General features: G+C 41.1%; 1 protein-coding gene across 2 annotated transcripts in view; it reads left to right on the top strand.

The window, feature by feature from the left end:
• The first annotated feature begins 1,737 nt into the window (after positions 1 to 1,737).
• Positions 1,738 to 26,220, top strand: part of tacr1a (tachykinin receptor 1a) — a 32,573-nt gene continuing 8,090 nt past the window's right edge. For both annotated transcript variants that reach the window (XR_014531208.1, XM_083527578.1), the window contains exons 1-3: positions 1,738 to 2,414; positions 16,440 to 16,634; positions 25,709 to 25,859. Coding sequence is in view for 1 of the 2 variants with exons in the window: in XM_083527578.1 (XP_083383704.1) it covers positions 2,011 to 2,414; positions 16,440 to 16,634; positions 25,709 to 25,859 (750 nt within the window). In the remaining variant the exon portion in view is untranslated. The remainder of the gene's footprint in view (positions 2,415 to 16,439; positions 16,635 to 25,708; positions 25,860 to 26,220) is intronic.

Raw genomic sequence — 26,220 nt, 5'->3', positions numbered from 1 at the left:
CCGAGAGGGAAGAAGTGGCTGTGTCCAAATACGCACCCTGTTTCTTCACTATATCCAGGGCACCCTTGGTACACTACGTAGGCCTGGTGATTTAGGGAGCCGTTTGCACTTTATTACCTCCAACCCAACTGCACTACTTACTGTAGGGTATGAAGTGTCCACTTCTGCGCCATCTGGAGCTCTCGTTCTTATAACCAGTAAGCAGCTCTCACACGAGCTCAACTCGCCATCTCCTCTTCAAGTGCACTACAAATGGAACGGAACCCTAGACAGTGGCGGGCCGTGCATTTTGGTACCTGGGCCTTCAGTGGGGCTTCACTTAATCCACCTCTTAATACCACCACTATCACGTCGCAATGGAGGATGAATGACATTTTACTAAAGCAAGAAAACCCAGTTAAGACTCCAAACCTCTACACTACAACCACAACTGTGCACCTACAACATCTGGAGCAGTTCAGAATCAATATTTGTCTAATAACATGACCAAAACATAACAAATTTAATCAAATCCAACCTACTTACCAGAGATGCAGACTCATAATGTGCAGCGCCCCTCAGAGGCTGTAATCCAGTGGTACCGCTCGTATTCACTGGTCTGGAGGTGGAGAACAAACCCTTTCCCAGGCTGAGACACTCTAGCTAGCTTCGGGGTTGGACGACCTCCTCACGATGTCTAGCTTTTCTTCAAAATGTTTTTTTTAAGTATGTCTGAGACCAATTTCTTTTCCTCCGTAGGCATAAAAAAGTGTGCAGAGCACTACAGATGTGTTTTACCAGTCGAACTTGGCTGTAACAGTTTCCCTCTGACCAACCAATCAGAGGACGGAAAAATGCTGCACTATTCTGGGCCTGCGAGCTGCCCTGTGAGGTAAATATGAAATCTGATTGGTTAAAGAAACAGAGCTGTTTATTAAGAAAACTATGGTAAAAAGGCCAGCAGTACTGATTGTGAAGGCTCTGGGCAGATTAGATTGACATGGCAGCACATAGAGGCTGAAATCTGATTGGACAAAAACATCTACCATCCACATACACGTTCTGGACGCAGTGCAGCCGAGAGAAACGCTACGAAATGAAGAGAATAAACTGTTGGGAATAAATGAATACAATTTTAGGTTGTAAATGTAGGTCAGTGCTTCTGATAGTGTTTAGGCCAGCAGAGAAGGGTTTGATGACCCTGACCGCCCACCACTGTTGGAACTATGGTCAAAGTCGGGTTGGTGGACTCCAAAAAAGGAATCAAAGAACCGAGTCACCAAAATGATCCGATCTTCCCATCACTACTGACTGCACTCAGTATGTCACTCTATAAGGACACTTAATACCGTCCTGTACTACTCAGGGCACTAGTGTATATAGTGTATATAGTGGGGAGGGGTGGATAAAAGGGTGCATTTGGGGAATGTCTCCAACCTTTAATCATCATGTGCACTACAATAATAATAATAATAATAATAATAATAATAATAATAATAATAATAATAATAAGGACTGATTATAAATGGCTCGATGGCAAAAGGTTTCTTTTTAGATCACTTGATAGAGTGCACACTACACTTCTCTTTAATGCCCTTTCCTCGAGCGCACTGCATGTGCGCACTTCCCCCTGTTTAACGCGTAATCCAAAGCTGGGTTTTGGGGTATCAGGGTTCAATTTCAGCGTAATCAAGAGTGTGTGTGTGTGTGTGTGTGTGTGTGTGTGTGTGTGTAAGAGAGAGAGAGAGAGAGAGAGAGAGAGAGAGAGAGAGAGAGAGTGTGTGTGAGAAAGGGGGGGGGGACCGTGAGCACGCGCGCGTGTGTGTGCGTGTGCGCGCGAGCTTTATATCGGTCGGCACCGCGCTCGCCGCAGAAAGTGAAAAAAAGGAGTCGGAGCGCGAGACGCGCGTCGGAGACCCACATGGAGCCCCATAGAAGTTGGTAGCGCGGTGTGTTAGGGACAGGAGGAAACCAAATATAGAAGAAGAGAGAGAAGGAAAAAAAAAGGATTTCACTGACTGTCGGGTGAAGATGGACCCGCTGTTCGCGTACACCGACTCCCCGGAGAACTGGAGCGCGGAGCCGAGCAACGACACCGACGCGCAATACTGGAACCAGTTTACGCAGCCCGCGTGGCGCATCGCGCTCTGGGCGATCGCCTACGGCGCCATCGTGCTGGTGGCGGTGGTTGGCAACGTGACCGTCGTCTGGATCATCGTGGCGCACAAGCGAATGCGCACCGTCACCAACTACTTCCTGGTGAACCTGGCGTTCGCCGAGGCGTCCATGTCCGCCTTCAACACCGTGGTGAACTTCGTGTACGCGGTGCACAATGAGTGGTACTTCGGCCTCGGCTACTGCCGCTTCCACAACTTCTTCCCCATCGCAGCTGTGTTCGCCAGCATCTACTCCATGACTGCCATCGCCGTGGACAGGTCGGATCTTCAGACTCTCTCTGATCACCTACTAATACCCACTTACTCATCAACCTCCTGTCTCTCTTTATTCAGTATAATCATTCACTCATCACACTCCTGTCTCTCTTTATTCATTATAATCATTTACTCATCACACTCCTGTCTCTCTTTATTCATTCACTCATCAACCTCCTGTCTCACTTTATTCATTATAATCATTTACTCATCACACTCCTGTCTCTCTTTATTCATTCACTCATCAACCTCCTGTCTCTCTTTATTTATTCACTCATTACACTCCTGTCTTACTTTATTCATTCACTCATCAACCTCCTGTCTCTCTTTATTTATTCACTCATTACACTCCTGTCTTACTTTATTCATTCACTCATCAACCTCCTGTCTCTCTTTATTCATTATAATCATTTACTCATCACACTCCTGTCTCTCTTTATTCATTCACTCATCAACCTCCTGTCTCTCTTTATTCATTATAATCATTTACTCATCACACTCCTGTCTCTCTTTATTCATTCACTCATCAACCTCCTGTCTCACTTTATTCATTCACTCATCACACTCCTGTCTCTCTTTATTCATTCACTCATTACACTCCTGTCTCTCTTCATTCATTCACTCATCAACCTCCTGTCTCTCTTTATTCATTGTAATCATTCACTCATCACACTCCTGTCTCTCTTTATTCATTCACTCATCACACTCCTGTCTCTCTTTATTCATTCACTCATCACACTCCTGTCTCTCTTTATTCATTCACTCATCACTCTCCTGTCTCTCTTTATTCATTATATTCATTCACTCATCACACTTTTGTCTCTCTTTATTCCTTGTATTCATCACACTCCTGTCTCTCTTTATTCATTAACTCATCACATTCCTGTCTCTCTTTATTCACTTATTCATCACACTCCTGTCTCTTTATTCATTATAATCATTCACTCATCACACTCCTGTCTCTCTTTATTAATTTACTCATGACACTCCTGTCTCTCTTTATTAATTATATTCATTCTCTTATCACAATCCTGTTTCTCTTTATTCATTCACTCATCACACTCCTGTCTCTCTTTATTCATTCACTCATCACACTCCTGTCTCTCTTTATTAATTATATTCATTCTCTTATCACAATCCTTTTTCTCTTTATTCATTCACTCATCAACCACCTGTCTCGCTTTATTCATTTACTAATCACACTTCAGTCTCTCTTTATTCATTATAATCATTCATTCATAACACTCCTGTCTCTCTTTATTTATTCACTCATCACACTCCTGTCTCTCTTTATTCATAATATTATTTCACTCATCACACTTCTGTCTCTCTTTATTCATTCACTCATCACACTCCTGGCTCTCTTTATTCATTCACTCATCACACTCCAGTCTCTCTTTATTCATTCACTTATCAACCTCCTGTCTCCCTTTATTCATTATATTCATTCACTCATCACACTCCAGTCTCTCTTTATTCATTCACTCATCAACCTCCTGTCTCCCTTTATTCATTATATTCATTCACTCATCACACTCCTGTCTCTCTTTATTCATTCACTCATCAACCTCCTGTCTCTCTTTATTCATTCACTAATTACACTCCTGTCTTACTTTATTCATTCACTCATCAACCTCCTGTCTCTCTTTATTTATTCACTCATTACACTCCTGTCTTACTTTATTCATTCACTCATCAACCTCCTGTCTCTCTTTATTCATTATAATCATTTACTCATCACACTCCTGTCTCTCTTTATTCATTCACTCATCAACCTCCTGTCTCTTTTTATTCATTATAATCATTTACTCATCACACTCCTGTCTCTCTTTATTCATTCACTCATCAACCTCCTGTCTCACTTTATTCATTCACTCATCACACTCCTGTCTCTCTTTATTCATTCACTCATTACACTCCTGTCTCTCTTCATTCATTCACTCATCAACCTCCTGTCTCTCTTTATTCATTGTAATCATTCACTCATCACACTCCTGTCTCTCTTTATTCATTCACTCATCACACTCCTGTCTCTCTTTATTAATTCACTCATCACACTCCTGTCTCTCTTTATTCATTCACTCATCACTCTCCTGTCTCTCTTTATTCATTATAATAATTCACTCATCACACTTTTGTCTCTCTTTATTCCTTGTATTCATCACACTCCTGTCTCTCTTTATTCATTCACTCATCACATTCCTGTCTCTCTTTATTCACTTATTCATCACACTCCTGTCTCTTTATTCATTATAATCATTCACTCATCACACTCCTGTCTCTCTTTATTCATTTACTCATGACACTCCTGTCTCTCTTTATTAATTATATTCATTCTCTTATCACAATCCTGTTTCTCTTTATTCATTCACTCATCACACTCCTGTCTCTCTTTATTCATTCACTCATCACACTCCTGTCTCTCTTTATTAATTATATTCATTCTCTTATCACAATCCTTTTTCTCTTTATTCATTCACTCATCAACCACCTGTCTCGCTTTATTCATTTACTAATCACACTTCAGTCTCTCTTTATTCATTATAATCATTCATTCATAACACTCCTGTCTCTCTTTATTTATTCACTCATCACACTCCTGTCTCTCTTTATTCATAATATTATTTCACTCATCACACTTCTGTCTCTCTTTATTCATTCACTCATCACACTCCTGGCTCTCTTTATTCATTCACTCATCACACTCCAGTCTCTCTTTATTCATTCACTTATCAACCTCCTGTCTCCCTTTATTCATTATATTCATTCACTCATCACACTCCAGTCTCTCTTTATTCATTCACTCATCAACCTCCTGTCTCCCTTTATTCATTATATTCATTCACTCATCACACTCCTGTCTCTCTTTATTCATTTACCTATCACACTCCTGTCTCCCTTTATTCATTATATTCATTCACTCATCACACTCCTGTCTCTCTTTATTCATTTACTTATCACACTTCTGTCTCTCTTTATTCATTATAATCATTCACTCATCACACTCCTGTCTCTCTTTTTATTCATACACTCATCACCCTAGATTTAATTTAAGGTCAAGTCATTGCTGTAGATTTTGGGTTTGAGGAAAAAAAAAAGATGAATATGTAGTGAGACTTTAGAATGGTTTTCCTTTTATTCCCAGGTGTTTATAAGTAGATACATTTACATTTGCGGCATTTGGCGGACGCCCTTATTCAGAGCGACTTACAACTGAGCAGGGGAGGGTTTTAGGGCTTTTTGCTCAAGGGCCCAGCAGTGGCATCTTGGTGGTGATGGGATTTGAACCTGTGATCTTCTGATCCAAAGCCCAATGTCTTAACCACTAAGCTACCACCTCCCTCTCTACCAAATAAGATAGAACTTAAAACTCCTAGGATCAGACCAACAAATTGTAAGGATGGTGATATTTATGACTAAATTAAACTCCACAGAAAAAAATAACCTGGATTAGCAACATCTGGATTATTTTTTTGTAGGTAAAAGAAACCATTTTTCCAGTAGCATGAAAACTACTGCGAGGACGGATATGAGGCAAAAATGCAGGACAGGAATAAATGGGAAAATCTCTGTCTTTGTTTGAGAAGAGCTTTTGAAATGAAAAGTTCACTGCAGTCTTAAAGCCATGACTTTGCTTCATCCTCTGTAATAATCATATTTTCTACATTGTGCTGTTTATTGTAGAATCAGATTTGCATTAGCGCTAATCCTATTAGCTGTAATCCTGCATCTGAAACGCCGCACGGAAAAAAAAACGTGTGTAAATCTGTCTGCTGGTACACTTATGTCCTCCGGAGAACTGACCTGACCTTTATCTGGGTTCAAAAATCAAATTGATCTCAAGGACCACACATGACTGCTAGCTCACCACAAGACACGCTAATGAATCTGTTTCAGAAATCAGTGTGACTTACATCAGTTGTAGCATATATGTATATATAATTTGAACCTTTTTGCGAGATGTTCTTGCTCAGTGTTGGTACATTATGGATTCATCATGATTTCTGAACAGAGGGAAATGGTTAAGCCAGCTGAACATCATTAACTATAACTTTTCCCATGTTCATGTGTCTTTTCTCAAGTGAATGCAACAAGGCTGTAGGACAGAATGGAGTGGAACAGGGTGTAGGACATGGAGTAGAACAGGGTGTAGGTAATGGTGTGGAACATGGCGTAGGATGGGTAGAGGAACAGGGTGTAGAACTGGGAGAGGAACAGGGTGTAGGACATGGCGAAACAGGGTGTAGAACATGGTGCAGGACAGGAATTGGAATAGGGTGTAGCACATGGTGCAGGACAGGGAATTTAATAGGGTGTAGGACATGATGCAGGACAGGGAGTGGAATTAGGTCTAGGGCAGAGAGTGGAACAGGGTGTAGGTAATGGTGTGGAACAGGGTGTAGAACATAGTGCAGGACAGGGAGTGGAATAGGGTGTGGAACAGACTGTAGGACAGGGAAGGGAAAGGAACAGGGTGTAGGACAGGGAGCGGAGGGGAACAGGGTGTAGGAGAGGAAGTGGAACAGTGTATAGGGCAGGGAGAGGAACAGGGTGTAGGACAGGACATGGAACAGTTTTTAGGACAGGGTGTAGGAGAGGGAGAGGAACAGGGTGTAGGACAGGACATGGAACAGTTTTTAGGACAGGGTGTAGGAGAGGGAGAGGAACAGGGTGGAGGACAAAAAGTGGAACAGTGTGTAGAACAGGGTGTAGGAGAGGGAGAGGAACAGGGTGGAGGACAAAAAGTGGAACAGTGTGTAGAACAGGGTGTAGGAGAGGGAGAGGAACAGGGTGTAGGACAGGAAGTGGAACAGTGTGTAGGTAAGAGAGTGGAACAGGGTGTGGAACAGGATGTAGGACAGGAAATGGAACAGTGTATAGGACTTGGAGAGGAACAGGGTGTAAGACAGGTAGTGGAACAGTGTATAGGACTCGGGGGGGAAACAGGGTGTAGGACAGGAAGTGGAACAGTGTATAGGACAGGGTGTAGGAAAGGGAGAGGAACAGGGTGTGGAACAAGCTGTAGGACAGGAACTCGAACAGTGGAAGGAGCAGGGTGTTTGCAGGGTGAACAGCTCACTGAACAGAGAGGTCTGAAAAACCGAGGAACAATTATAAAACGAAGAAGAAAACAGCAGTATGAGGAACAAACATTCTGTTGGCAGATCATCTGAGAACAAGCTTGTTTTAAGCGCCACATGGGAGACGGCACGTCCCTGCGCTGACATTAAGTCCCTCCAGGATCATTTTGAATTGCGTGTCAGAGCCTGTGTTTCTTTTGTTCACAGTGGAGAAGCGTAGCCGAGAAGAACCGATCCTAAACGCTGAGACTCTATATTAGGACATGAGTCAAAGCAGTGTTTACACTCCTGCACGACATTAAGCTCGGGATATTACACCGGGGTCTGGAGGAACTTCAGATGTGGACAGCTCCAAGCTACTCAAGAGTGTGTGCGTGGTTCAGCAGTGTTTTACACAAAAGTTATCCAAAAGTAAATTTCCTCCAAATAGCTGATATTAATACCCCACACCAGGCAGCGTTACAGGCGTAACTCAACACCTGCTTCAAATAAAATGAAGCTCATCAGTGTTCACTGATGTTTACGCCACAACGCTGTGAAATCCTCTGCACTGACAGCCAATCACATCTCAGCTTTATATTCCTGCACTCAGTCTAATACTGCATCGTTTCTATAGTTAGTGTGTAACTCCAATAACAACTGAGTTCGTTATATTAATAGACAATCTCAGAAAGAACGATGGCCAAAAGAAAGAAAAAAAAAAAGAAACATTAACTGGACAAAGGAAAAGAAAATAACTGAAAAGAGAACAAGAAAGAGATAAAAAAAAGAAAGAAAGAAAGAAAGAAAGAACAAAAAAGAAAGGAGAGGTAGTGAAAGAAAGAGAAAGAAAGAAAGAAAGAAAGAAAGAAAGAAAGAAAGAAAGAAAGAAAGAAAGAAAGAAAGAAAGAAAGAAAGAAAGAAAGAAAGTAGGAAAGAAAGAAGAAAGAAAGAAAGAAAGAAAGAAAGAAAGAAAGAAAGAAAGAGAGAAAGAAAGAAAGAAAGAAAGAAAGAAAGAAAGAAAGAAAGAAAGAAAGAAAGAGTGTTAGAAAAAAGGGGAAGGAAAGTATGTAAAAGAAAAAAGAAGGAATGAAAGGATATACAAAAAAACTTGTTTTATAGATGAAGAACTGCCATTACTAAAAGAAAGAAAGAAAAAAGAAAGATAAGGTAAGGAGAAAGAAAGAAAGAAAGAAAGAAAGAAAGAAAGAAAGAAAGAAAGAAAGAAAGAAAGAAAGAAAGAAAGAAAGAAAGAAAGAAAGAAAGAAAGGAAGGAAGAGTGTTAGAAAAAAGGGGAAGGAAAGTATGTAAAAGAACAAAGAAGGAATGAAAGGAATAACAAGAAAAACCTTGTTTTCTAGATGAAGAACTGTCATTATTTTACTAAAAGAAAGAAGTGAAGAAAGAAAGAACAACAGAATCACAGCTTTAGAAAGTTGTGTCCTCGGCACTGATGTTCTCTGAGGGCTTTCAGGGATTCCTCTCGGGTTTTTCTGGTTAAGATCAAGAGCCCTGGCATGCTTTTCTTCTAGACAGCGCTGAGGTTCTCGAAGAGCCACGAAAAAGTGAACAAAGACGAAAATGAGGATCTTCACGAAAACTTTAGACAAGCAGTGTGGCAAAGAGACAAAACAAAACAAGAATTCCCACACCATCCACACAGCCCTGAAGAAGCCCTGGTGCTGAGTGAACCAAGAGCTTCACACCTCCACATGAGAATCAGGTGACGGCTTCGCACCTCGGGTTTCATGGAGCCAATTATTCATCCGTGTATATGTGCAGTGGGTGTAAAAACTTTTACACACCCCTGTTGAAGCCACAGGATGCAGTGATAAAAGCACATAGCGGTGATGTGTTGACTCAGAAAACCATTTCCGAGACATTAGATACACCGAAGAGCAGCATCATGAAGACCATCACGATCAAGTGGAGAAACCACCACAATGACGTCACCATGTAGAGAACATTCCTCCAAAAAATGTACAGCAACACAAAGGAAAAAAGGAATAGGAGAAAAGACAACAAGAAAGAAAGAAATAAAGGGAGTGGAAAATAAATAAGGAAAGAAGAAGTAGGGAGAAAAGAAAGAAGTAGAACAAAAGAAAGAAAATATTTTGCAGGTGAACTACTTTAAGTTATTACACAAAAAGAATGAAAGAAAGAAGGGAGAAAAAGAGGTGTTAGAAAGAAAGAAGGACAAAGAAGGAATAAAGGAAAGCTGTTGGAACACCTGGCAATGTGAAACGGATGAAGAAGTAATGTAAGGAAAGAAGGGGGGGGGGGGGACCACATACAATTTGAAATTTAAATTAAATAAAAGAAAGAAAGAAATAAAGAAAGTGCTGATAGCTTTCTGCTCTTTTACATTCTTCTCAGCGACATGGTAGGACTGCTGGCTTATCATTAATCCCCATAGAACCCCATACTCATGGTGAAGCATGGTGGTGGATGTGTTGTGCTTTAATGCAGCTACTCTTTACAACAGGTTGGTGTGGAAACACATGCGGCTGGAAAAGTCACGTGTCCCAATACTTTTTCCTTTTCCTCCGAATTCGAAATCGCCGCGTGTGGACTTCCTTTTTCCAGGATCCTTCCAGGATTCTGTTTACAGAATAATAAACATCTGTGGTAGCTGTTCACTCTCTGCTCATTTACAGGAAGTGGATTTATTTCTAGTTGTGCTTCAAATGCACACACACACACACACACACACACACACACACACACACACACACACACACACACACGCACACACACACACACACACTACAGTGTGTGTGTGTGTGTGCGTGTGTGTGTGTGTGTGTGTGTGTGTGTGTGTGTGTGTGTGAGTGGGTGTATGCAAGAAAGACCAGAGTCTTTATTCCATGCCATTCATATGTAGCTGGTGCTGAAAGAAAAGAAGGAAGGAAGGAAGGAAGGAAGGAAGGAAGGAAGGAAGGAAGGAAGGAAGGAAGGAAGGAAGGAAGGAAGGAAGGAAGGAAGGAAGGAAGGAAGGAAGGAAGGAAGGAAGGAAGGAAGGAAGGAAGGAAGGAAGGAAGGAAGGAAGGAAGGAAGGAAGTGGATTAAAAAAAAGAAAGAAAGAAAGAAAGAAAGAAAGAAAGAAAGAAAGAAAGAAAGAAAGAAAGAAAGAAGAAGAAGTGGATTAAAAAAGAAAGAAAGAAAGAAAGAAAGAAAGAAAGAAAGAAAGAAAGAAAGAAAGAAAGAAAGAAAGAAAGAAAGAACTCAGTGTGGAATAGAATGTTGAAGACGATCGACAAAACTTCATCCTCTTTTTATCAGCATGATATAATAAGGAAAGCATCACTGTAGCGTAGAATCACTTGTCCTCGTCTTTTTATGCTCGTCCCTGTTTTCGACACGGAACAGAGACGAGCTCGACGACGTGTTGGCAGCCGAAAAAAATGGGGCCACGTCTGCGCACGATAAAACCTCGGCGTTGCCGTTTTGACGCTCGCTTCCCAATTAAAGCCGTAAAGCCTGAGACGGGACCTCAGCGGCCGCAAATCATCTTAATGTATGCCTCTGTGCGCTTCCAAAGCGGAGCTGTTTATTCCATTCCGCGAGTCCTGACTAGTGAAAAAGGCCCCTTTGCTGTTTTCCACACATCGAACAAGCACATCACATCACATCAAGGGTCTTTTCAATGCTCGTGAGGGAATTTCCTTTGGGGACAAAAAAGAAATCAGCGAGGCACTAAATAAATAAATAAAGATCGCTGCGCACAAAACCGTTCGAGGATCTTTTTTTAAAAAGGCGTCTAATTAGCCGCTCATTGCTGTACAAATTGCTATAAGTGATCATTCGTGGTGTGGAACGAAGGCGGCGGGTGATGTGGGGGTTGTTTCCTGGAAATAAACACAAATTATTTCAGAGGCATTCGAGGGAATCTGCGAATCAGATGCAAGATGAGTTGTGTATTATTCATGAGAAAAACTACGAAGGAAAAAAAAAGAACGCAATCGGAATAACAGGCAATGCCTAATTGGCTTTCATTGCTTTTAAAGATATTCATTCATTCATTCATTTTCTCCAGCTTATCCGTAATTCGGGTCGCGGGGGCAGCAGTCTAAGCAGGCCCCCGGCCTCGACTGCTGCCCAATCCTCACAGCACCGTCCCTTACGGTCCCTCCTGCAGGTGGTGAGCCCACGGGAAGGCGGCCCCACGTCACTCCGACGTCACGGACCTTGATATTTCCCTCGTAAGGGACCAAGCTTTTAAAGCTTTAAGCTTGCTTTTAAAGCAATTAGCTTTTAAAGATAATTGAAGGGAATTCAAGGTTCAAGGGAAGCAGCAAATGGTCTTGTGTAGAATAGAAATAGAAACGCTTCTCCTCCAGCAAGATTCTACTCCTACTGTTTTACTGTATTGTATGTTTTTTTTGGGGGCCCTCTTTTCCGCAGAGACGCTCGGTCTATGCGGCGCAGTAATAGGGCGCTCGGGATGAGTCAAATAAGAGGAAATGAATTGAAAGCACCGGGACACGGTTCAAAGGGTCAGGCGAAGAGCGAGCTCGGCCTCTTATGGCTGTAGCGTGGACGCGATCGAAAAAGAAGGACCTTTATGGCATATGTGCTTAAAGATATTTAACATATCGGTCGACGATTCTACTTTCCTGTCTTAATTATTCACTCAAAAATCTCAGGAACAAGTGGACCAAGCTGTACTTTTCCATCTTATCCGAGTGGTTCCATCAAGGGCACTTTTAAAATAATCAAGGGGACCTTTATTTCCCCTTTTGAAAAATCGCGTCCTGCGTTTAAGCTACTTAGGGTTGACCAGGAAAATTCCTCTGGTGTACAAACAATTGGAGCACTGATCCAATTGCTAATTAAAGGTAAATAAAAAATGTGTGTGTTCTATGGAGACAATACCCCCCAAAGTGAATCTCCGTATCGTTGTTTTTTGGAGAGTGTATACAGTCTGTTTGTATCGATTAGCGTAGAAGCGTGTTGGTAATTTATTTCGCTTAAGCAGCTAGGCGACAGGCGGTACTTGTGCCCCAGCAAAGTGGCCTGTATTATAAGTATATTTGTTTAAATGGTTGCTGAGTGTAACAGGTGTACCTAATATAAAAAAGATTTTCTTTTTCAAGCAATGCGTTGTTGTAGCATGAAAGGTACTTGGCGACCTTTATCTGATTTGTAAAGAGAATTTAATAGAGTCTGCCGTTCAATCGTATAAAAAACGCCATGTTTAATCAGTTTCCTTTACATTCCATAAATCCTCAAATGTCATAAGAAGCAAAGAAGAGGCTGTAACCATGCTGTCTGATCTGTTCATCCATCTATCCAGTAATGGCTGTTGTATTTCTTTTCCATTGGTCAAAAAGTGCTGATTGAATTTCTATAACGGCAGCTCTGACAGCTATAAATCAATGCACTCCTTCTGAGAGAGCAGTGGAGGCTCAATGGGTGAGGCTCTGAGGTACTGATTGGATGGTCAGTGGTTCAAGCTCAAGCAGTGCCAAGCTGGGCCCTTAAACAAGGTCCTTAACCTTCTCTGCTCCAGAAGTAGGGTATCAGGGCTCTGACCCCAGACTCATATAATCTTGGATATATGAGAAAAATATGAAGGGGTCATTGGCAGTTCAGTAGTCAAATTGTCATTGGGTTGCTGATCAGAATGTTTGTGGTTCAAGCCCACACAATGCCACTTCTGGGCCCTTATGCAAAGACTCTATCCTTTATATAATGGCTGGCCCTGAGCTCTGACCCCAGCTTCCTAGAAAGATGAGATGTATGAGAAATATTTTAAGAGGGCTCCAGCGGTTCAGTGGTCAAGGGGTCAGTGGGTTGCTGATCAGAACATTGGGGGTTCAAGCCCACACAGTGCCACTGTTGAGCCCTTGAGCAAGACCCTTAACCTTCTTTGCTCCAGGAGTGAGGTATAATGGCTGGCCTTTGCTTAGATTCCTAACAACCTTGAAAGTGCACAAAAGCTTTAGGGTAGTGGAGGCTCAATGGTTAAGGCTTTGGGTTGCTGATCAGAAGGTTGGGTGTTCAAGCCCAATTGCTGCTAGTGCTGTGTCCACAAGCATGGCTTTTAATCATATAGCTTCAGATGTGTATTACCTTGATCTATTGACCCTGCACTCTGTCCCTAGCTTCATAGCAAGCTGGGATATTAAAAAAATATTTTTAAAGGGGCAGTGGTGGGTCAGTTGTCAAGTGGTCAGTGGGTTGCTAATCAGAATGATGCTCACACACTGCCACTGCTGGACCCTTAACCTCTTCTGCTCCATGTGTGAGCTACCATTTCTGACCCTTTGCTCTGACCCAAGATTCCTAACAAACTAAAGTTTTAGAGTAGTGGAGGCTCAATACTTAGGGCTTTGGGTTACTTATCAGAAGTTCGGGAGTTCAAGCTCCGTTACTGCTAGAGTTGGCCCAGTGGTCAGTGAGTTGCTGATCAGAATAGTGGGGGGGTCAAGCATACAAACTGCCACTGTGGGTCCTTAAAGAGGGCTCATATTACTCTCTTTCTTAAAGGGTGCTTTATATGTGCTCTGACTTGAAAATAATGTAAAGGCCAAAATATCACTGTGCTGAAATATATGTGCCAAATATCTCCAGTGTCTCCAGTATCAGCAATTTGTTTCAATCAGTGTATGCAGAGGTGGCAAAAGTACACACATCCTTTACTTAACTAGAAGTACAGATACTCATGTTTTAAAATACTCGGGTAAAAGTTAAAGTACTGATTAAACTTTTTTACTTAAGTGAAAGTAAAGAAGTCTTAGCTCTGACATGTACTTAAGTAAAAAGTAGTTATTACTTCTACATGTTTTAGCTGTTAACTGGACCTCACATCATATTAATATTAGATAGCAGTTGGCATCTACCAGAAGTGCAAAAAGTAGCAATAGTGCAGATAAATATGAAGCATATGTACAGCATGTGATATATATGTAAGCATATGTACAGTGATTATATATTAAGGCTATAACAGTGCAGAGACGTGTGGACATCATTAAGAGCCTTTGCTATGTTTCCACACGGACAGTCAATGAGTTGATACCAGAGAAAGTGCACCTCTTCGAGTCAAGTCAAGAAGCTTTTATATATATATATATATATATATATATATATATATATATATATATATATATATATATATATATGTATATAAAATCATAGACATTTTACAGATTTGAAGTATTGTTTTTATCTGTACCATCAATAAAGACAGTAATTTAAGTTCGTTTCGCCATTATGAGGGGAAAAACCCACAAAACGCCACCTAGAGGATTAATTGTGTAAAACATGGCAGATTTGGTGTTTGAGACTTGGCGCAGAAATAAAACAAAAGTTTTACTGATTAAAAATATTTTTATCTGGAGTTTATTTATTTATTTTATATCTAAGTAAAGAAGGGACGTCGTGGATAAATGTATTTTTTGCCAAAGGTTTTAATTTCGCCTCTTTTATATTTAGATATTTATTTATGTACTTACATTTTTTATAAAAATGATAAAAACAGAAATGCGCACTGAATTGATGGCGCGTTAATAAAATGTAGTGCCGTTTACAATCATTCTAATTTTGACAGCCAAATATATATACATATATTAATACAAAACAAATGAAAAATGTTGTTACCGAATGAATGTATCCAGGCGGAACATCCGCATATAGAACACAAGCAGAGAAAAGATGATGATGATCAGGAATGTGTCTGTTCTCAGTCATGTTCTCATCACTGACTCCCTCTGTCTCATCCACGTTAACCCCAAACTTCTTACACTTCTTACCGCCTTCTGCCCTGCTGATTCTTATCTTCGTAAACTAGTCTACATCTGTGGTAAATGAGAGTCAGGACTTTATACACCAGCGGATTGAAAAAGACGCGCAGTAACAGGAAATCGGTTGTTCGGCTGAAATCGGCGCGCAGTGAAAATAAAAAATATATTAAACCAAATCGATGGATTAAAACTAAAGTAACGAGCCGGTTTTGAAAATGTTAGAAGTAAAAAGTACAGATATTTGTGTAAAAATGTAATGAGTAAAAGTAAAAAGTGAAAATAAAAAATAAATAAATAGTGGAGTAAAGTACTGATACCAGAAAAATCTACTTAAGTACAGTAACGAAGTATTTGTACTCCGTTACTTCCCACCTCTGAGCGTATGCCTTGCAATTTCTCTTCAACAAATAGACACGAGAGGCTAACGAGGAAGAGACAATGAAATTAGCTATAAAGAGATAAAATGTGTGATGTCTCCTTCTTTAACAGTTTTTTTTCCAAGTTTCTCGCTTCACAGTAAACATCAAAAACTTCTTTAGCTCGATATTTAGCACTTAATTTGGCCAAATGGAGGAACAACAAAGCGCAGCAGGCTCCTGGTTTAGCGGCGTCCCTGCATTATTTGTAAAACAGACAAGCTGTGAGAGTCAATGCTAGATGCGGATTTGTCTCAGATGAGGTGCTCTTCGGCCAAATATTGAGTTGCACGGATCAATACATGGCCCGTTAGCGGATACGATCATGGACGTATCATTCTGTATCGAAATATCCCGTGATGAACCGCAAATCTAACACATTATTGGCATGCTTCAGTTACATTTGGTACAAAACTATACACTGGGTAAATATGTCTGAGTTCAAATTAGCACTCATTTATTTTGGTTCTTTTTCTCACTGGGTGCTAATAATTCACTATATTTGGGCCCCTAGGGTAGAGGGGATTTTACAGTTTGGTTAGGATGTAGTTTCAATTTCCAGCCAGAATTCAAGACATCTATTATAGGTTTCTTAGCCTGCTGTCACAGTGACTCATTCATGAGGAAAAACTGAAGTACATTTAATAAGTAATTGGAAGAATATTGTACTAAAAACCCTATTTGTGTCATTATTAGTTTTTATTTGGAGACGTTTCAAGTGCAGATTTAATGGACCGATTCATCTTTAGGCAAATCTTTGAATCTGTGTTGGTGAATGCTGTGCTTTTTTTGTATTATTCTTTGCAGGTACATGGCCATCATCCACCCCCTGAAGCAGCGGCTCTCTTCAACGCAGACCAAAGTGATCATTGGCATGATCTGGGTGCTCGCTTTTCTGCTCACCTTTCCACAGTACTACTACTCCGATGTGTACGAGCTGTCCGGCCGTATCGTCTGTTACATCAACTGGCCAGAATACACCGTCATGGACTTCAAGAAAATGTAAGAATGATGCAGCGATTAATCTGAGCGATGATGGAAGATGATAGGCTTAGGCAGTGATGCATTGATTGGATTGGACTGTGCAATCTTCCCTAGACAGTTAATTAAGATGGGGGGAAAAACGTTGTTGTCAATTTGGTCTCAATCAGGGAGAACATTCTGGAGATTTCTTGCTGTTTGGACTTCTCTGATTTGTAGAAGACATGTTGGGTTTTGATTGTAGACCGTGAGATTTTCATGTCTTACATTTCAAAAAGCAGGGTCAGTGAAGGTAAGAATTATTTGGAAATACTTATCAAAATAGTAAGCACAACTTCTAATACGTCATAAGTATTACATTAGTACAGTATGAACGCATATATTTAGTATTACAGTGACTGATATTAGGTTTCGTTCTTGTGGTCACATCTGTTGAACAATGGACATATCGCAAAGCAATTTTACATCATAAATTAGTCCCTATAAGTTTATTCCTAATGGACGAACCAGTGGAAAAACTTCCTGAGATGGTGTAGGAGGAACCAGATTCGAAAGGGAACCATCATCCTCGTCTGAATGACACCGAATGTGTCCATTTATTATAACTCCATCATCTGAGGTTATATGCAGTTCACTGATGGACACTTGAATGAAAACAATTCTTCATGCCAATTACAGCCACAAGCCATTGCAGCAGACCGTCCACACTAATCACAGTCCAAATACGTCCTCATTGTTTCTTGAGTTTAACCCTTAACAGCAACTTCATGGATCCTTAGGCTGGTCAGGTGGATCCATCCTTAGCGTTAGTGAGTATTTGAAGAGAAATAGGGCATCAGAATGGGCATCAGAATGGATCTGGCAAGTCCGGAGAGCAGAAGGGAACAGGATCAGTTGCATCTCAGGACCATTCAAATTGTCAGAAAATCCGTCTAAACAAGGGGGACTTAAATTTCTGATTTGGATTCTAAAAGGTATAAAACACCCTAAACGGTTTGTCTCTCTAAGAGAACGTGGAACCCCTCAGCGAATTATTATTATTTTTTTCTCACTGGGTTTCAAGGAGCTGAGCTTGAACCATTGACTCCTTGTGGAATTCATGTACCAGTATTCATTAAAGGTAATAACGGATGCTGCGAGTCATTTAGGTACAATTTTGCCATCGCGTCCATGTATAATTACGTTACCCAGGAAAATAAATCATTAGAACAGCTTCCTTCCTGCGTATAAGCAAAGTCACTAGGATGGGGAGGAACGTGGGGATACTTCACATGAGATATTTTCACGATTGCAAACAAGATGGGTTCTTTAGTCATGTCCAGAAAAAGCAGTTCGGTTTGGGTTTCCTATATATATATATATATATATCATTAGGTTATAAATGAGTGAAATAAATGCTTTCGATATTTCTCAACTATTCAGAAAACCAAATCATGACCTTATTAATGTCCAGTAAGAATGTTCTTACAGGATTAGGTGAAATTTACTTCTTTGACCAGTGTCAATCTTTGGCTGTCCAGATAATTAGGGAAATCTATATTAAAAAGGTATAATAAAATCCTGTGAGCCATATACTCACGAAAAAAGCACTAGTCTAGACTCTAGGAGCATTATAACAGATGCTTCTGTGTTTCTACTTTAGTCCACCTGGCTGCAGTTGGGTTCATTCGAAGACGGGAGTTAATTTCATGGCTGTTCGCTTTGATCCGGACAGAACAAACAGCACCAAAGTGCAGGAGAATCAAAAGGAGAAAGAAGCAGCCTGCTCTCGATAGTGGTCATGAGACATACGGTTCACCGTTATAAAGAAAAATGGTACGCAAGTCAAATAAGATTTTTTACACTGAGAAACCTGGCTTGGCTAAAAACACCTACAAAACCCTAGGTGTAAAGAACTGTCTACACAGACAGTTCACAGTTCTCGCTCATGTCTCCTTTGTTCTTCAGATGTTTCCCAGGTCCCAGCACTACCCACCAATTTTTAATGCTAGCTGGACAAGGATTAGTCTTTCTGAAAATGCTTTTCTGTGAATACAAAGAAAGTTTTTGATACCACAAGCTGAGACTTCTGCCTGAAATTCAGGTCCCCAGCTGGGCCATTTACCACCCCAAAAGCACTCTTGGCCATGTTTTCATTGGGAGAAAGCTGCTTTAGAGTTTTTCTGTCACCATTGTTATGCAACACGCGCGCTCCAGTCGAGCTCAGAATACTTTCAGAAATTTCCGATGCTCCCCACACACCATCCGAACTGATAGTTTAGGAAGAAACTACAGCAGACCTGATGAAGGGATTTCATTAGCATTTATATCGTTCCATTTCTTTTTACATCCTTCTTGCCGTGTACTATTCTTCCAATCCAATAAAAAGGGGGTGCCTATCTGGAGAGCTGGAGGGCCAGAGTTCTGCACAGTCTGGTGATTTTTTCCAATCTAATTAGAACCGGGTGTCTTCGAGCTAGAAATACATGTATTTCTGCCGTTGAAGGCTTTCACCCTCATAACACCCTCAAATCTTTTTCTTTCTTCCTCATGTGATATGTCTGTCTGTGCATCACACTCTCGGATCTTTCCCTACTTTTCACACCCTCTGAAATAGAGCTGCAAGGCTTGCTTCAGTTATTCCCGCAGGAGAATTTAAATAAGAAGCCATTAGCATCTGCAGCATAAAGAATTATATTCAGTATCCTTGGCTCTAAGTGCAGTTCAAAATGTGCCTTGAGCCAGAGCAAAGCCATGGCTCACTTTCTTCTCTTTCTCGTTGTATAAATCGAAGCGGTATTTCAGAGACGCTTCTCCGAACAAAGACTCAGCGCTGCTTTTAAGTACACAAACCCAGATGAGCCTGCAGACACCGCGGAATCTGCTCGTCTTCTTGAATCCGGCGCACAACGAGCGCTTAACACTGCAGGCCATTGTCTCTTGCTTGGCGCGGGGCCAGGCGCACAATCGGCGACACAATACAAATTATCCAGAACGTGTCCGAGCGGCTGAGGCGCTTATTATTCTTATAATGAAAGCGTGATATCTGGCACATCTGGGCTCACTCGGGACAGATGAAATGTAGAAAACCTGCAGAGGCATAATGAGCATGCTTGATTAGTGGTTCGGTGTACAGTCGCTGGGCCGCATATGAATGTTGGGGTTGAAAAGAATGCTGACCCTACTGTCTCATGTAATTGGTAAAAATTGTAAGGGTGATGTTCTCATCTACCCGTACCTTTGCGCATCGTCGGACGGAAAAGCAGTGCACACAAGAACACTGTGTACTGCCTGACATACACTTAGACAGCAAATAACACAGTGCAGCAAGGGGTGTTTGAACTTGATAAATTTGTGAGCCTTTTTTTTTTTTTACATTTTTACTAGGTGAGCCAGTCCCAGACTGCTCGGGCAGTCTTAGTCTCATTTTAAGTGACAAGGATCATTCTTCTTCTTTCGGCTGCTACTCATATAAATCATTCATTAGCACTATGATACGGTGCTCCCCTTCAAAAGCATGCCTTGGAGAAGGCGTGAATTAGCCTCACCTTCTGAAATGAGAATTAACCAGTAAGTAAAAATGCAATGATTGATAGCACATGTAGCCACTGCATAATCACAAGGCAGGTGCCTTTTGATACACCTTTTTGAAAGAGAACATGCCTTGTCAGGGTTTCATGATTTCTAAGAAGGCTATTCTATTTTTATTTATGGCACTTGACAGACGCACTTATCCAAAGTGACTTGGATTTATTAACTGAGCAGCTATGGGGTCATTGCTCAGGAGTAGCAATTTGATGTGGCTGGGATTTGAACTCAAGGCCTTTGGAAACAAAAACCTGCCCACCGTTTCACCCAGTGAGTGGTACTGATTATGCTTTCTGGGGCACTTTTGAGATTCAAATTTTTAATTAGCACCAGGGCAACCCTTAGCCCAAGGACTACATTGAATTTTCAATCATTTTCTAACATTTTCTACCAATAAAGCATTAACTAGTCCATTTGAAGGTATATTTTTTCCATACTGCTGCTTCTTATTTTGCTGAAGCCACAGCCCAAATGATTCATACTCTGGTAGTCAATATACTGATCTACAGCCACTTTTTCCTTTCTCATCAGATTTTTAGCTTGCTCTGCTAAAACACTTGCCCGATCTATATCCGGAAGAAGCCTCGCCAGTTGGTGACCCCTTCCTTAGACAGTTGCAGGATGCATGAGTCATCTGTGACCACCATTCCAAGTCGTTTATTGAATCCTGAATTGTGTTCTAAAGACCAGCGAGTGCAGAGAACAGCGAACAGGTTGTCATTTTGGATGCAGCGCAGCATTGTTGGAGCCTTTGAGGCAATGCCAGTCTGCTAGCATTATGCCTGGTGTCAGCTTACGCTTACTGTTCCATTCATGTGCTACAGAGGGGCAGAGAGGCAGAGAGAGAGACAGAAAGAGAGAAAGAAACAGGCTGACTGCATAGTCCACACAGACTCGCACACCAACACACACACTTATATATAGCCAGACACTCTCACACTGCTAAATATACAGAAAATCCGAGCTGAAATTCCACACACTCTCACTCCACAGTTCAACAACAGCGATCCACGGATGTACGCGTGATCGAGCTGGGCGTCACACTGCTTCATCATGTGCTTATGATGCAAGCAGTCGTTTCCACATTTATCCGCAACACGTGCCAACACCTTTGTCTCAGAGATGTCTAGCTGTAACTCTTTGATTTCTAATTCTCACCCTTATGTGTTATCTTTTTTCTCTTTTTCTCCGAGCATACAACCAGACCTCCCTTCTTATGCTAGACTTCGATGGTCTCGTTTGTCTCTGCAAGGATTTCTGTAAATTGCTGTAACGATGGGCTGGGACCCACACCTGCCTGATTTTGACCGTAGCATATCCATTTTCATGCAATTCTGCACATGTGGAATGGGGTACAGACTACCCCATTCTGGCACTCGACATCGTGACTTATCGAGTGATGAAGTAAAGTACCTAACTAACCCGTCACCCAAATTCTCATCTCCTGACAATAATCTTCAGAGGTAACTTTAGACACCTGAATAAATCACATAAGGATGCAGCTCTGGTTTCCTAATGAGCAAACCAGAGGCAAGAGGGGGGAAGGGAAAAACAGCATAAGGAAGAAATCTTGACAGGAACCAGACTTCTCTACTGGGTGACACCGGATAGTGTGATTATAAATCATTTCTCTTTCAGAATTGTATACAATAAAGTCAAACAGTGCCGGGTGTGATGAAAGGTGTTAATAAGTGTGAATAAGAGTTCTGGGATGAGCAACAGGACCGGCTTTATGATTAGAACAGCTGTTATTATGTACAAATCTACAGTATCAAAAAAAAAGACTTTGGTATACCAGGGGTGTTCAGGCTAATCCAGAAAGGGCTAGTGTGGATGCAGGGTGAAAGTCCCATTAGATTGAAATTTATTGATTTGTCAAGTGCAGGTGAAATCAGGTGTCAGGAATTAGCTCTTTCCTAATTGGAATAAAAATCTGCACCCACCTACACCTGAAGAAAAGCCCCAAGTGAAACAGCTCCAAGCTAAGGTAAAGAATCAGGATGACTCTGTAAGGTCTGGAGGATGAGGAACCACAGTAATAGAGATGTATCATGAATAGATCAGGAACTAGCATCACACCAGACCATTTAAATAAATATACAGTAAGATCCTACTCCTTGATAGCCAAGAGCCAATTAGTGGGGCCAGTTTAGTGCAGGTACAAAACAGGTGTATGAAATGAATTGCATTAATGTATACACATATAATATCCTAATCATGCTGTCAAACCCATTTCAGTTCACAGCATATATTTGATCAAACCCTGAAATCCATTTCTCTGTTCATTCAATGTGAGTCCAGGACCTCATTACATCTGGAGCACAGCTCATAAATCCTGTCCTGTGCCTTGTCACAATGAAAGCTGATTTTATTCAAACACAGATGATGGCGGCTTTGGACCATGCAGAGCAGCAAATTTGGGTTCTGGAGCTGCCTGGTGAACTCTTGTGCTATTTGCTCAGGGAGATCAGAATGGAACAATGTCTTCTGCAGATGCCCTGGTTATTATTATCTCACTATATGGTTTGAAATGGGGGGGAAAGGTAATAGGTGTTGCTTTTCCAGCTCTAAGATGCCAAACTTATTAAGGAGCCAGTCATGAACTTCTCTTAGTTGTATGCGTTCTAGCTCCAGTGCCAAACCAAAGAAGCAAATGTCTGACATAAATCATGTCCGAGTAAAAATGTACGAGTCTCAATTTTGGCTGCAGTTCTCCTTTAAAATCTCTAAATCTGAACTCTAAATGTGCTCCTCTAGGATAATCAGTGTGGCATATTTTTTTTTCTACCCTGCACCTTTTTCAACACCGTCGAGATAACTAATTCAGCTTATTATTATACAGATCAAAGGTTAGGGTAAAAGCTGAGTTTGTAGGAACACTAATGTACTGAAAACACGACTGGGAACTCAGGACCCAACGACCTGGACATTAATTTTATTCAAATTTGAGTCCAAACATCTGGGTAATTAAAGACTGCATATGAAATCAAAATGTAGCCAAGGATTCACAAATGAGTTTTTACAATTTTTTCCCAAAAGTTATGGGGCATTATTTAATCCAAATGGCATCATCTTTCTAACACACATTCACTTTGTTTGGAGCCTCAATGAATCTTCAAAATTCTTTAGTTTTCTTTGAGTTACAGTGATTTTATGTGATCTATGATATATGTTATGTGTCTGTGTAAGGCAAAGCGCTGCAATGGCTAAGCTGCATTACTTGAAAATTTCAGGTGTATTTCAGCTGAAAAATAGAGTCTTTCATAGCTCAGTTGCATCCGCCCCCCCATTTTCAGAAGAGCTCATAATTAACATGTGTATGAATATGAAAGAAATCAGTGCTACCACAAGTTTGATAAATGAGGCATATTGTCCATACGGTTTATGTAATATTTCAGTCCACCAGTGAGCAACGGCAGGATAATAAATCAGTTTTTAATAACCAGCGAAATGAAAACAGTTCCTTTTTTTGCAATCTCAGATGACTGTTTATTTGAATCTGACTTCCTCTGCAAGACTGTCCATCCTACAAAAATCCCTGGTGGCAGGACATCTTTCTTAGCAGATCACGTTCCAGCCTGTGGTCTCACTTTTTAAACACGAATAATGCTAGAATAATAATTCCTGCCCTGTGGCTCTATCAAGCAGACCCCTAAGTGTTTAGACTATCGACCCAGGCGCTGGAAAACGAAGGCAGGATATTTGATGTCCTTCCACTGGCTTCTACTTCATTAGGACATTTCTTTGGATTGGACCCTCACGCCGTAACTCAAGGAGCCCGTCTCAGGGAAATGACTTCTGCTGCTGTTTCTTTGCTCACCTACGGGGCGATGAATAGAGCTTTTGTCCGGACATATGGCTTTCTAATTTCCTCAGCGTAATTACCGAACGAGAACAAAGAAATCAGTTAGTCCTGATTACATAACTTTAAAGGAAAATTATTGGCCAGAGATATCTGTCTCGCGGTTTGTCTCCGGTGTCGTTTTTTGACCTGCCAGTCTGTCTGATACATGATAAATCTATCAGAGTGCTTGTGTGGATGTGGAAGTGTATATGCCTGTGTCTTTCCAGAGCCAGGCTGATGGCTTAATGTTTTAGTCATTTTTCAGAGCGCTTTAATCAGCAACCTGTGGTCTAACTCTACAGGCAATCTTTCTCTCGCTCTTCCTCTCCCTGATTGTGTTTAATTGATGGAGAAATGGACTGCATAGGTCTCAGCTGTGTTGCTGCTGTTGGAGCAAATGGATTAATTCTGTCCTCCTGCAGAGCTCCTGTGTGTTGGACCAACGTTTTTCTTTTATCTATTCCGTATTCAACATTTTTTTTTTATAGCTATATTATTAGTGTGCCACCTGTGCCTCTGTGGAAACCAGGATTAACCGAATATTATTAAAGTAATTCTCTCGTTTTTTGTCTTTAATTACAGCAGTTATGTGAGGGCTGTTTTTTGGAGATAGCCGCTGTTTTACTGTTCGAAAAGCGCCCCTATTAAACAAATGGCCATGGGTTTGATTCTGTGTATCAACCTTAATTGAGTTTGTGATACTCCAGCGGCAAATTAAAGAATAGCATGTTGTGCATGTTGTCAGTTAATAAATTCGAGCAGTATTGGAAACCAATGACACAAAAAAAAAAAAACTGATTTGTACTTTACACATGTAAATGACAGCACAGATACTATCGATGTTAGGAAGCTGGGGTCAGAGCAAAGGGTCAGCCATGATGCAGCACTCCTTGAGCATAGAGGGTTAAGGGCCTTGCTCAAGGGCCCAAGAACATCAGCTTGGCAAGACCGGGTCTTGAACTTTCTACTGAAAAACCTTTCAATCAGTAATCAAGAGCTTTAACCAGTGAGCTACTAATTCCCCAATTCTCCATGTTGTGTAGAGAATAAACTTTCTTTCAGCTTCTCCCATTAGGGGTCGCCACAGCGGATCATCCGCATGTTTGATTTGGCACATGTTTTTACGCTGGATGCCCTTCCTAACGTAACCCTCCCCCTTTATCCGGGCTTGGGATCGAACCTGGGCCGCAGCGGTGAACTCCTCTGTCCAGACGGCAACAGAAATGGCACAAAATTTTTTCGCGTATATTTTTACAAGTACACTCATGTTTCTCTTTTTTGCATATTGCACTGTATAACATACATAGTAGATATATTAGTTGGTGCTGTTTTGTGTATTTTGTTTATCTGTCCTGCATTGTTTGCACTTTATGTTTCGAGGACAACTTATTTTTATCCTTAGCTGTGTGTTCTGCTATGTAGCTCTATGTTGTGTGATGTAGCTGTATGTTCTTTTATGTAGCGCCAGGGTTCTGAAGAATCTTTGTCTCATTTCACTGTCGACTATTACAATGGTTCTCCAATCAGAACTCTGGATAAAATCCAGAGAATCGTTACACTATGAAAATGGGAAGTGAATGAGAGCAAGAGAGGGACACTAAAACAAAGATGGACGTATTTCCAGTCGGTTTCTTAGTTTTTTCCCCGTTTTATCTGCCTCCCCTCTCCTCCCTTCTCTCTCCAGTTACTTTGTATGTGTGGCGATTCTGATCTACTTCCTGCCCCTGGTGGTAATGGGTTGTGCATATCTGGTGGTGGGACTGAATCTGTGGGCCAGCGAGATTCCTGGAGACTCCTCTGGCCGCTACCAGGAGCAACTCACCGCTAAACGCAAGGTCCTGCTGTACTCTCACACACACACACACACACACACACACACACACACACACACACAAAAGGTCTCACTTGAAAGGGCACAAGTCGTTTTCTATCCAAACATTTCACAGACAAAACAACTTAAAAGTTGTCTGGAAATTTTTCATACATAAATCAATCCTTACACTAGGCAGACAAAACAAATACATATTTACACAAACACAGGAGTTCATCAGAACACTTTTTTTTCCGCCTGAATGCAAAATCTTTATTTTTTTTTGGAATTTCTGATGTTTCCATTCAGACCCTGAGATTGAAGGTTGGAATAAAAACAGACTGATGAAAACTCCCCTCTTGCGACAGTCAGGTTCGGGAGATAAT

The sequence above is a fragment of the Silurus aristotelis genome (genome assembly GCF_946808225.1).
Source record: "Silurus aristotelis genome assembly, chromosome: 23".
Classification (NCBI taxonomy): Eukaryota; Metazoa; Chordata; class Actinopteri; order Siluriformes; family Siluridae; genus Silurus; species Silurus aristotelis.
This window is presented reverse-complemented; position numbering and strand designations above follow the sequence as displayed.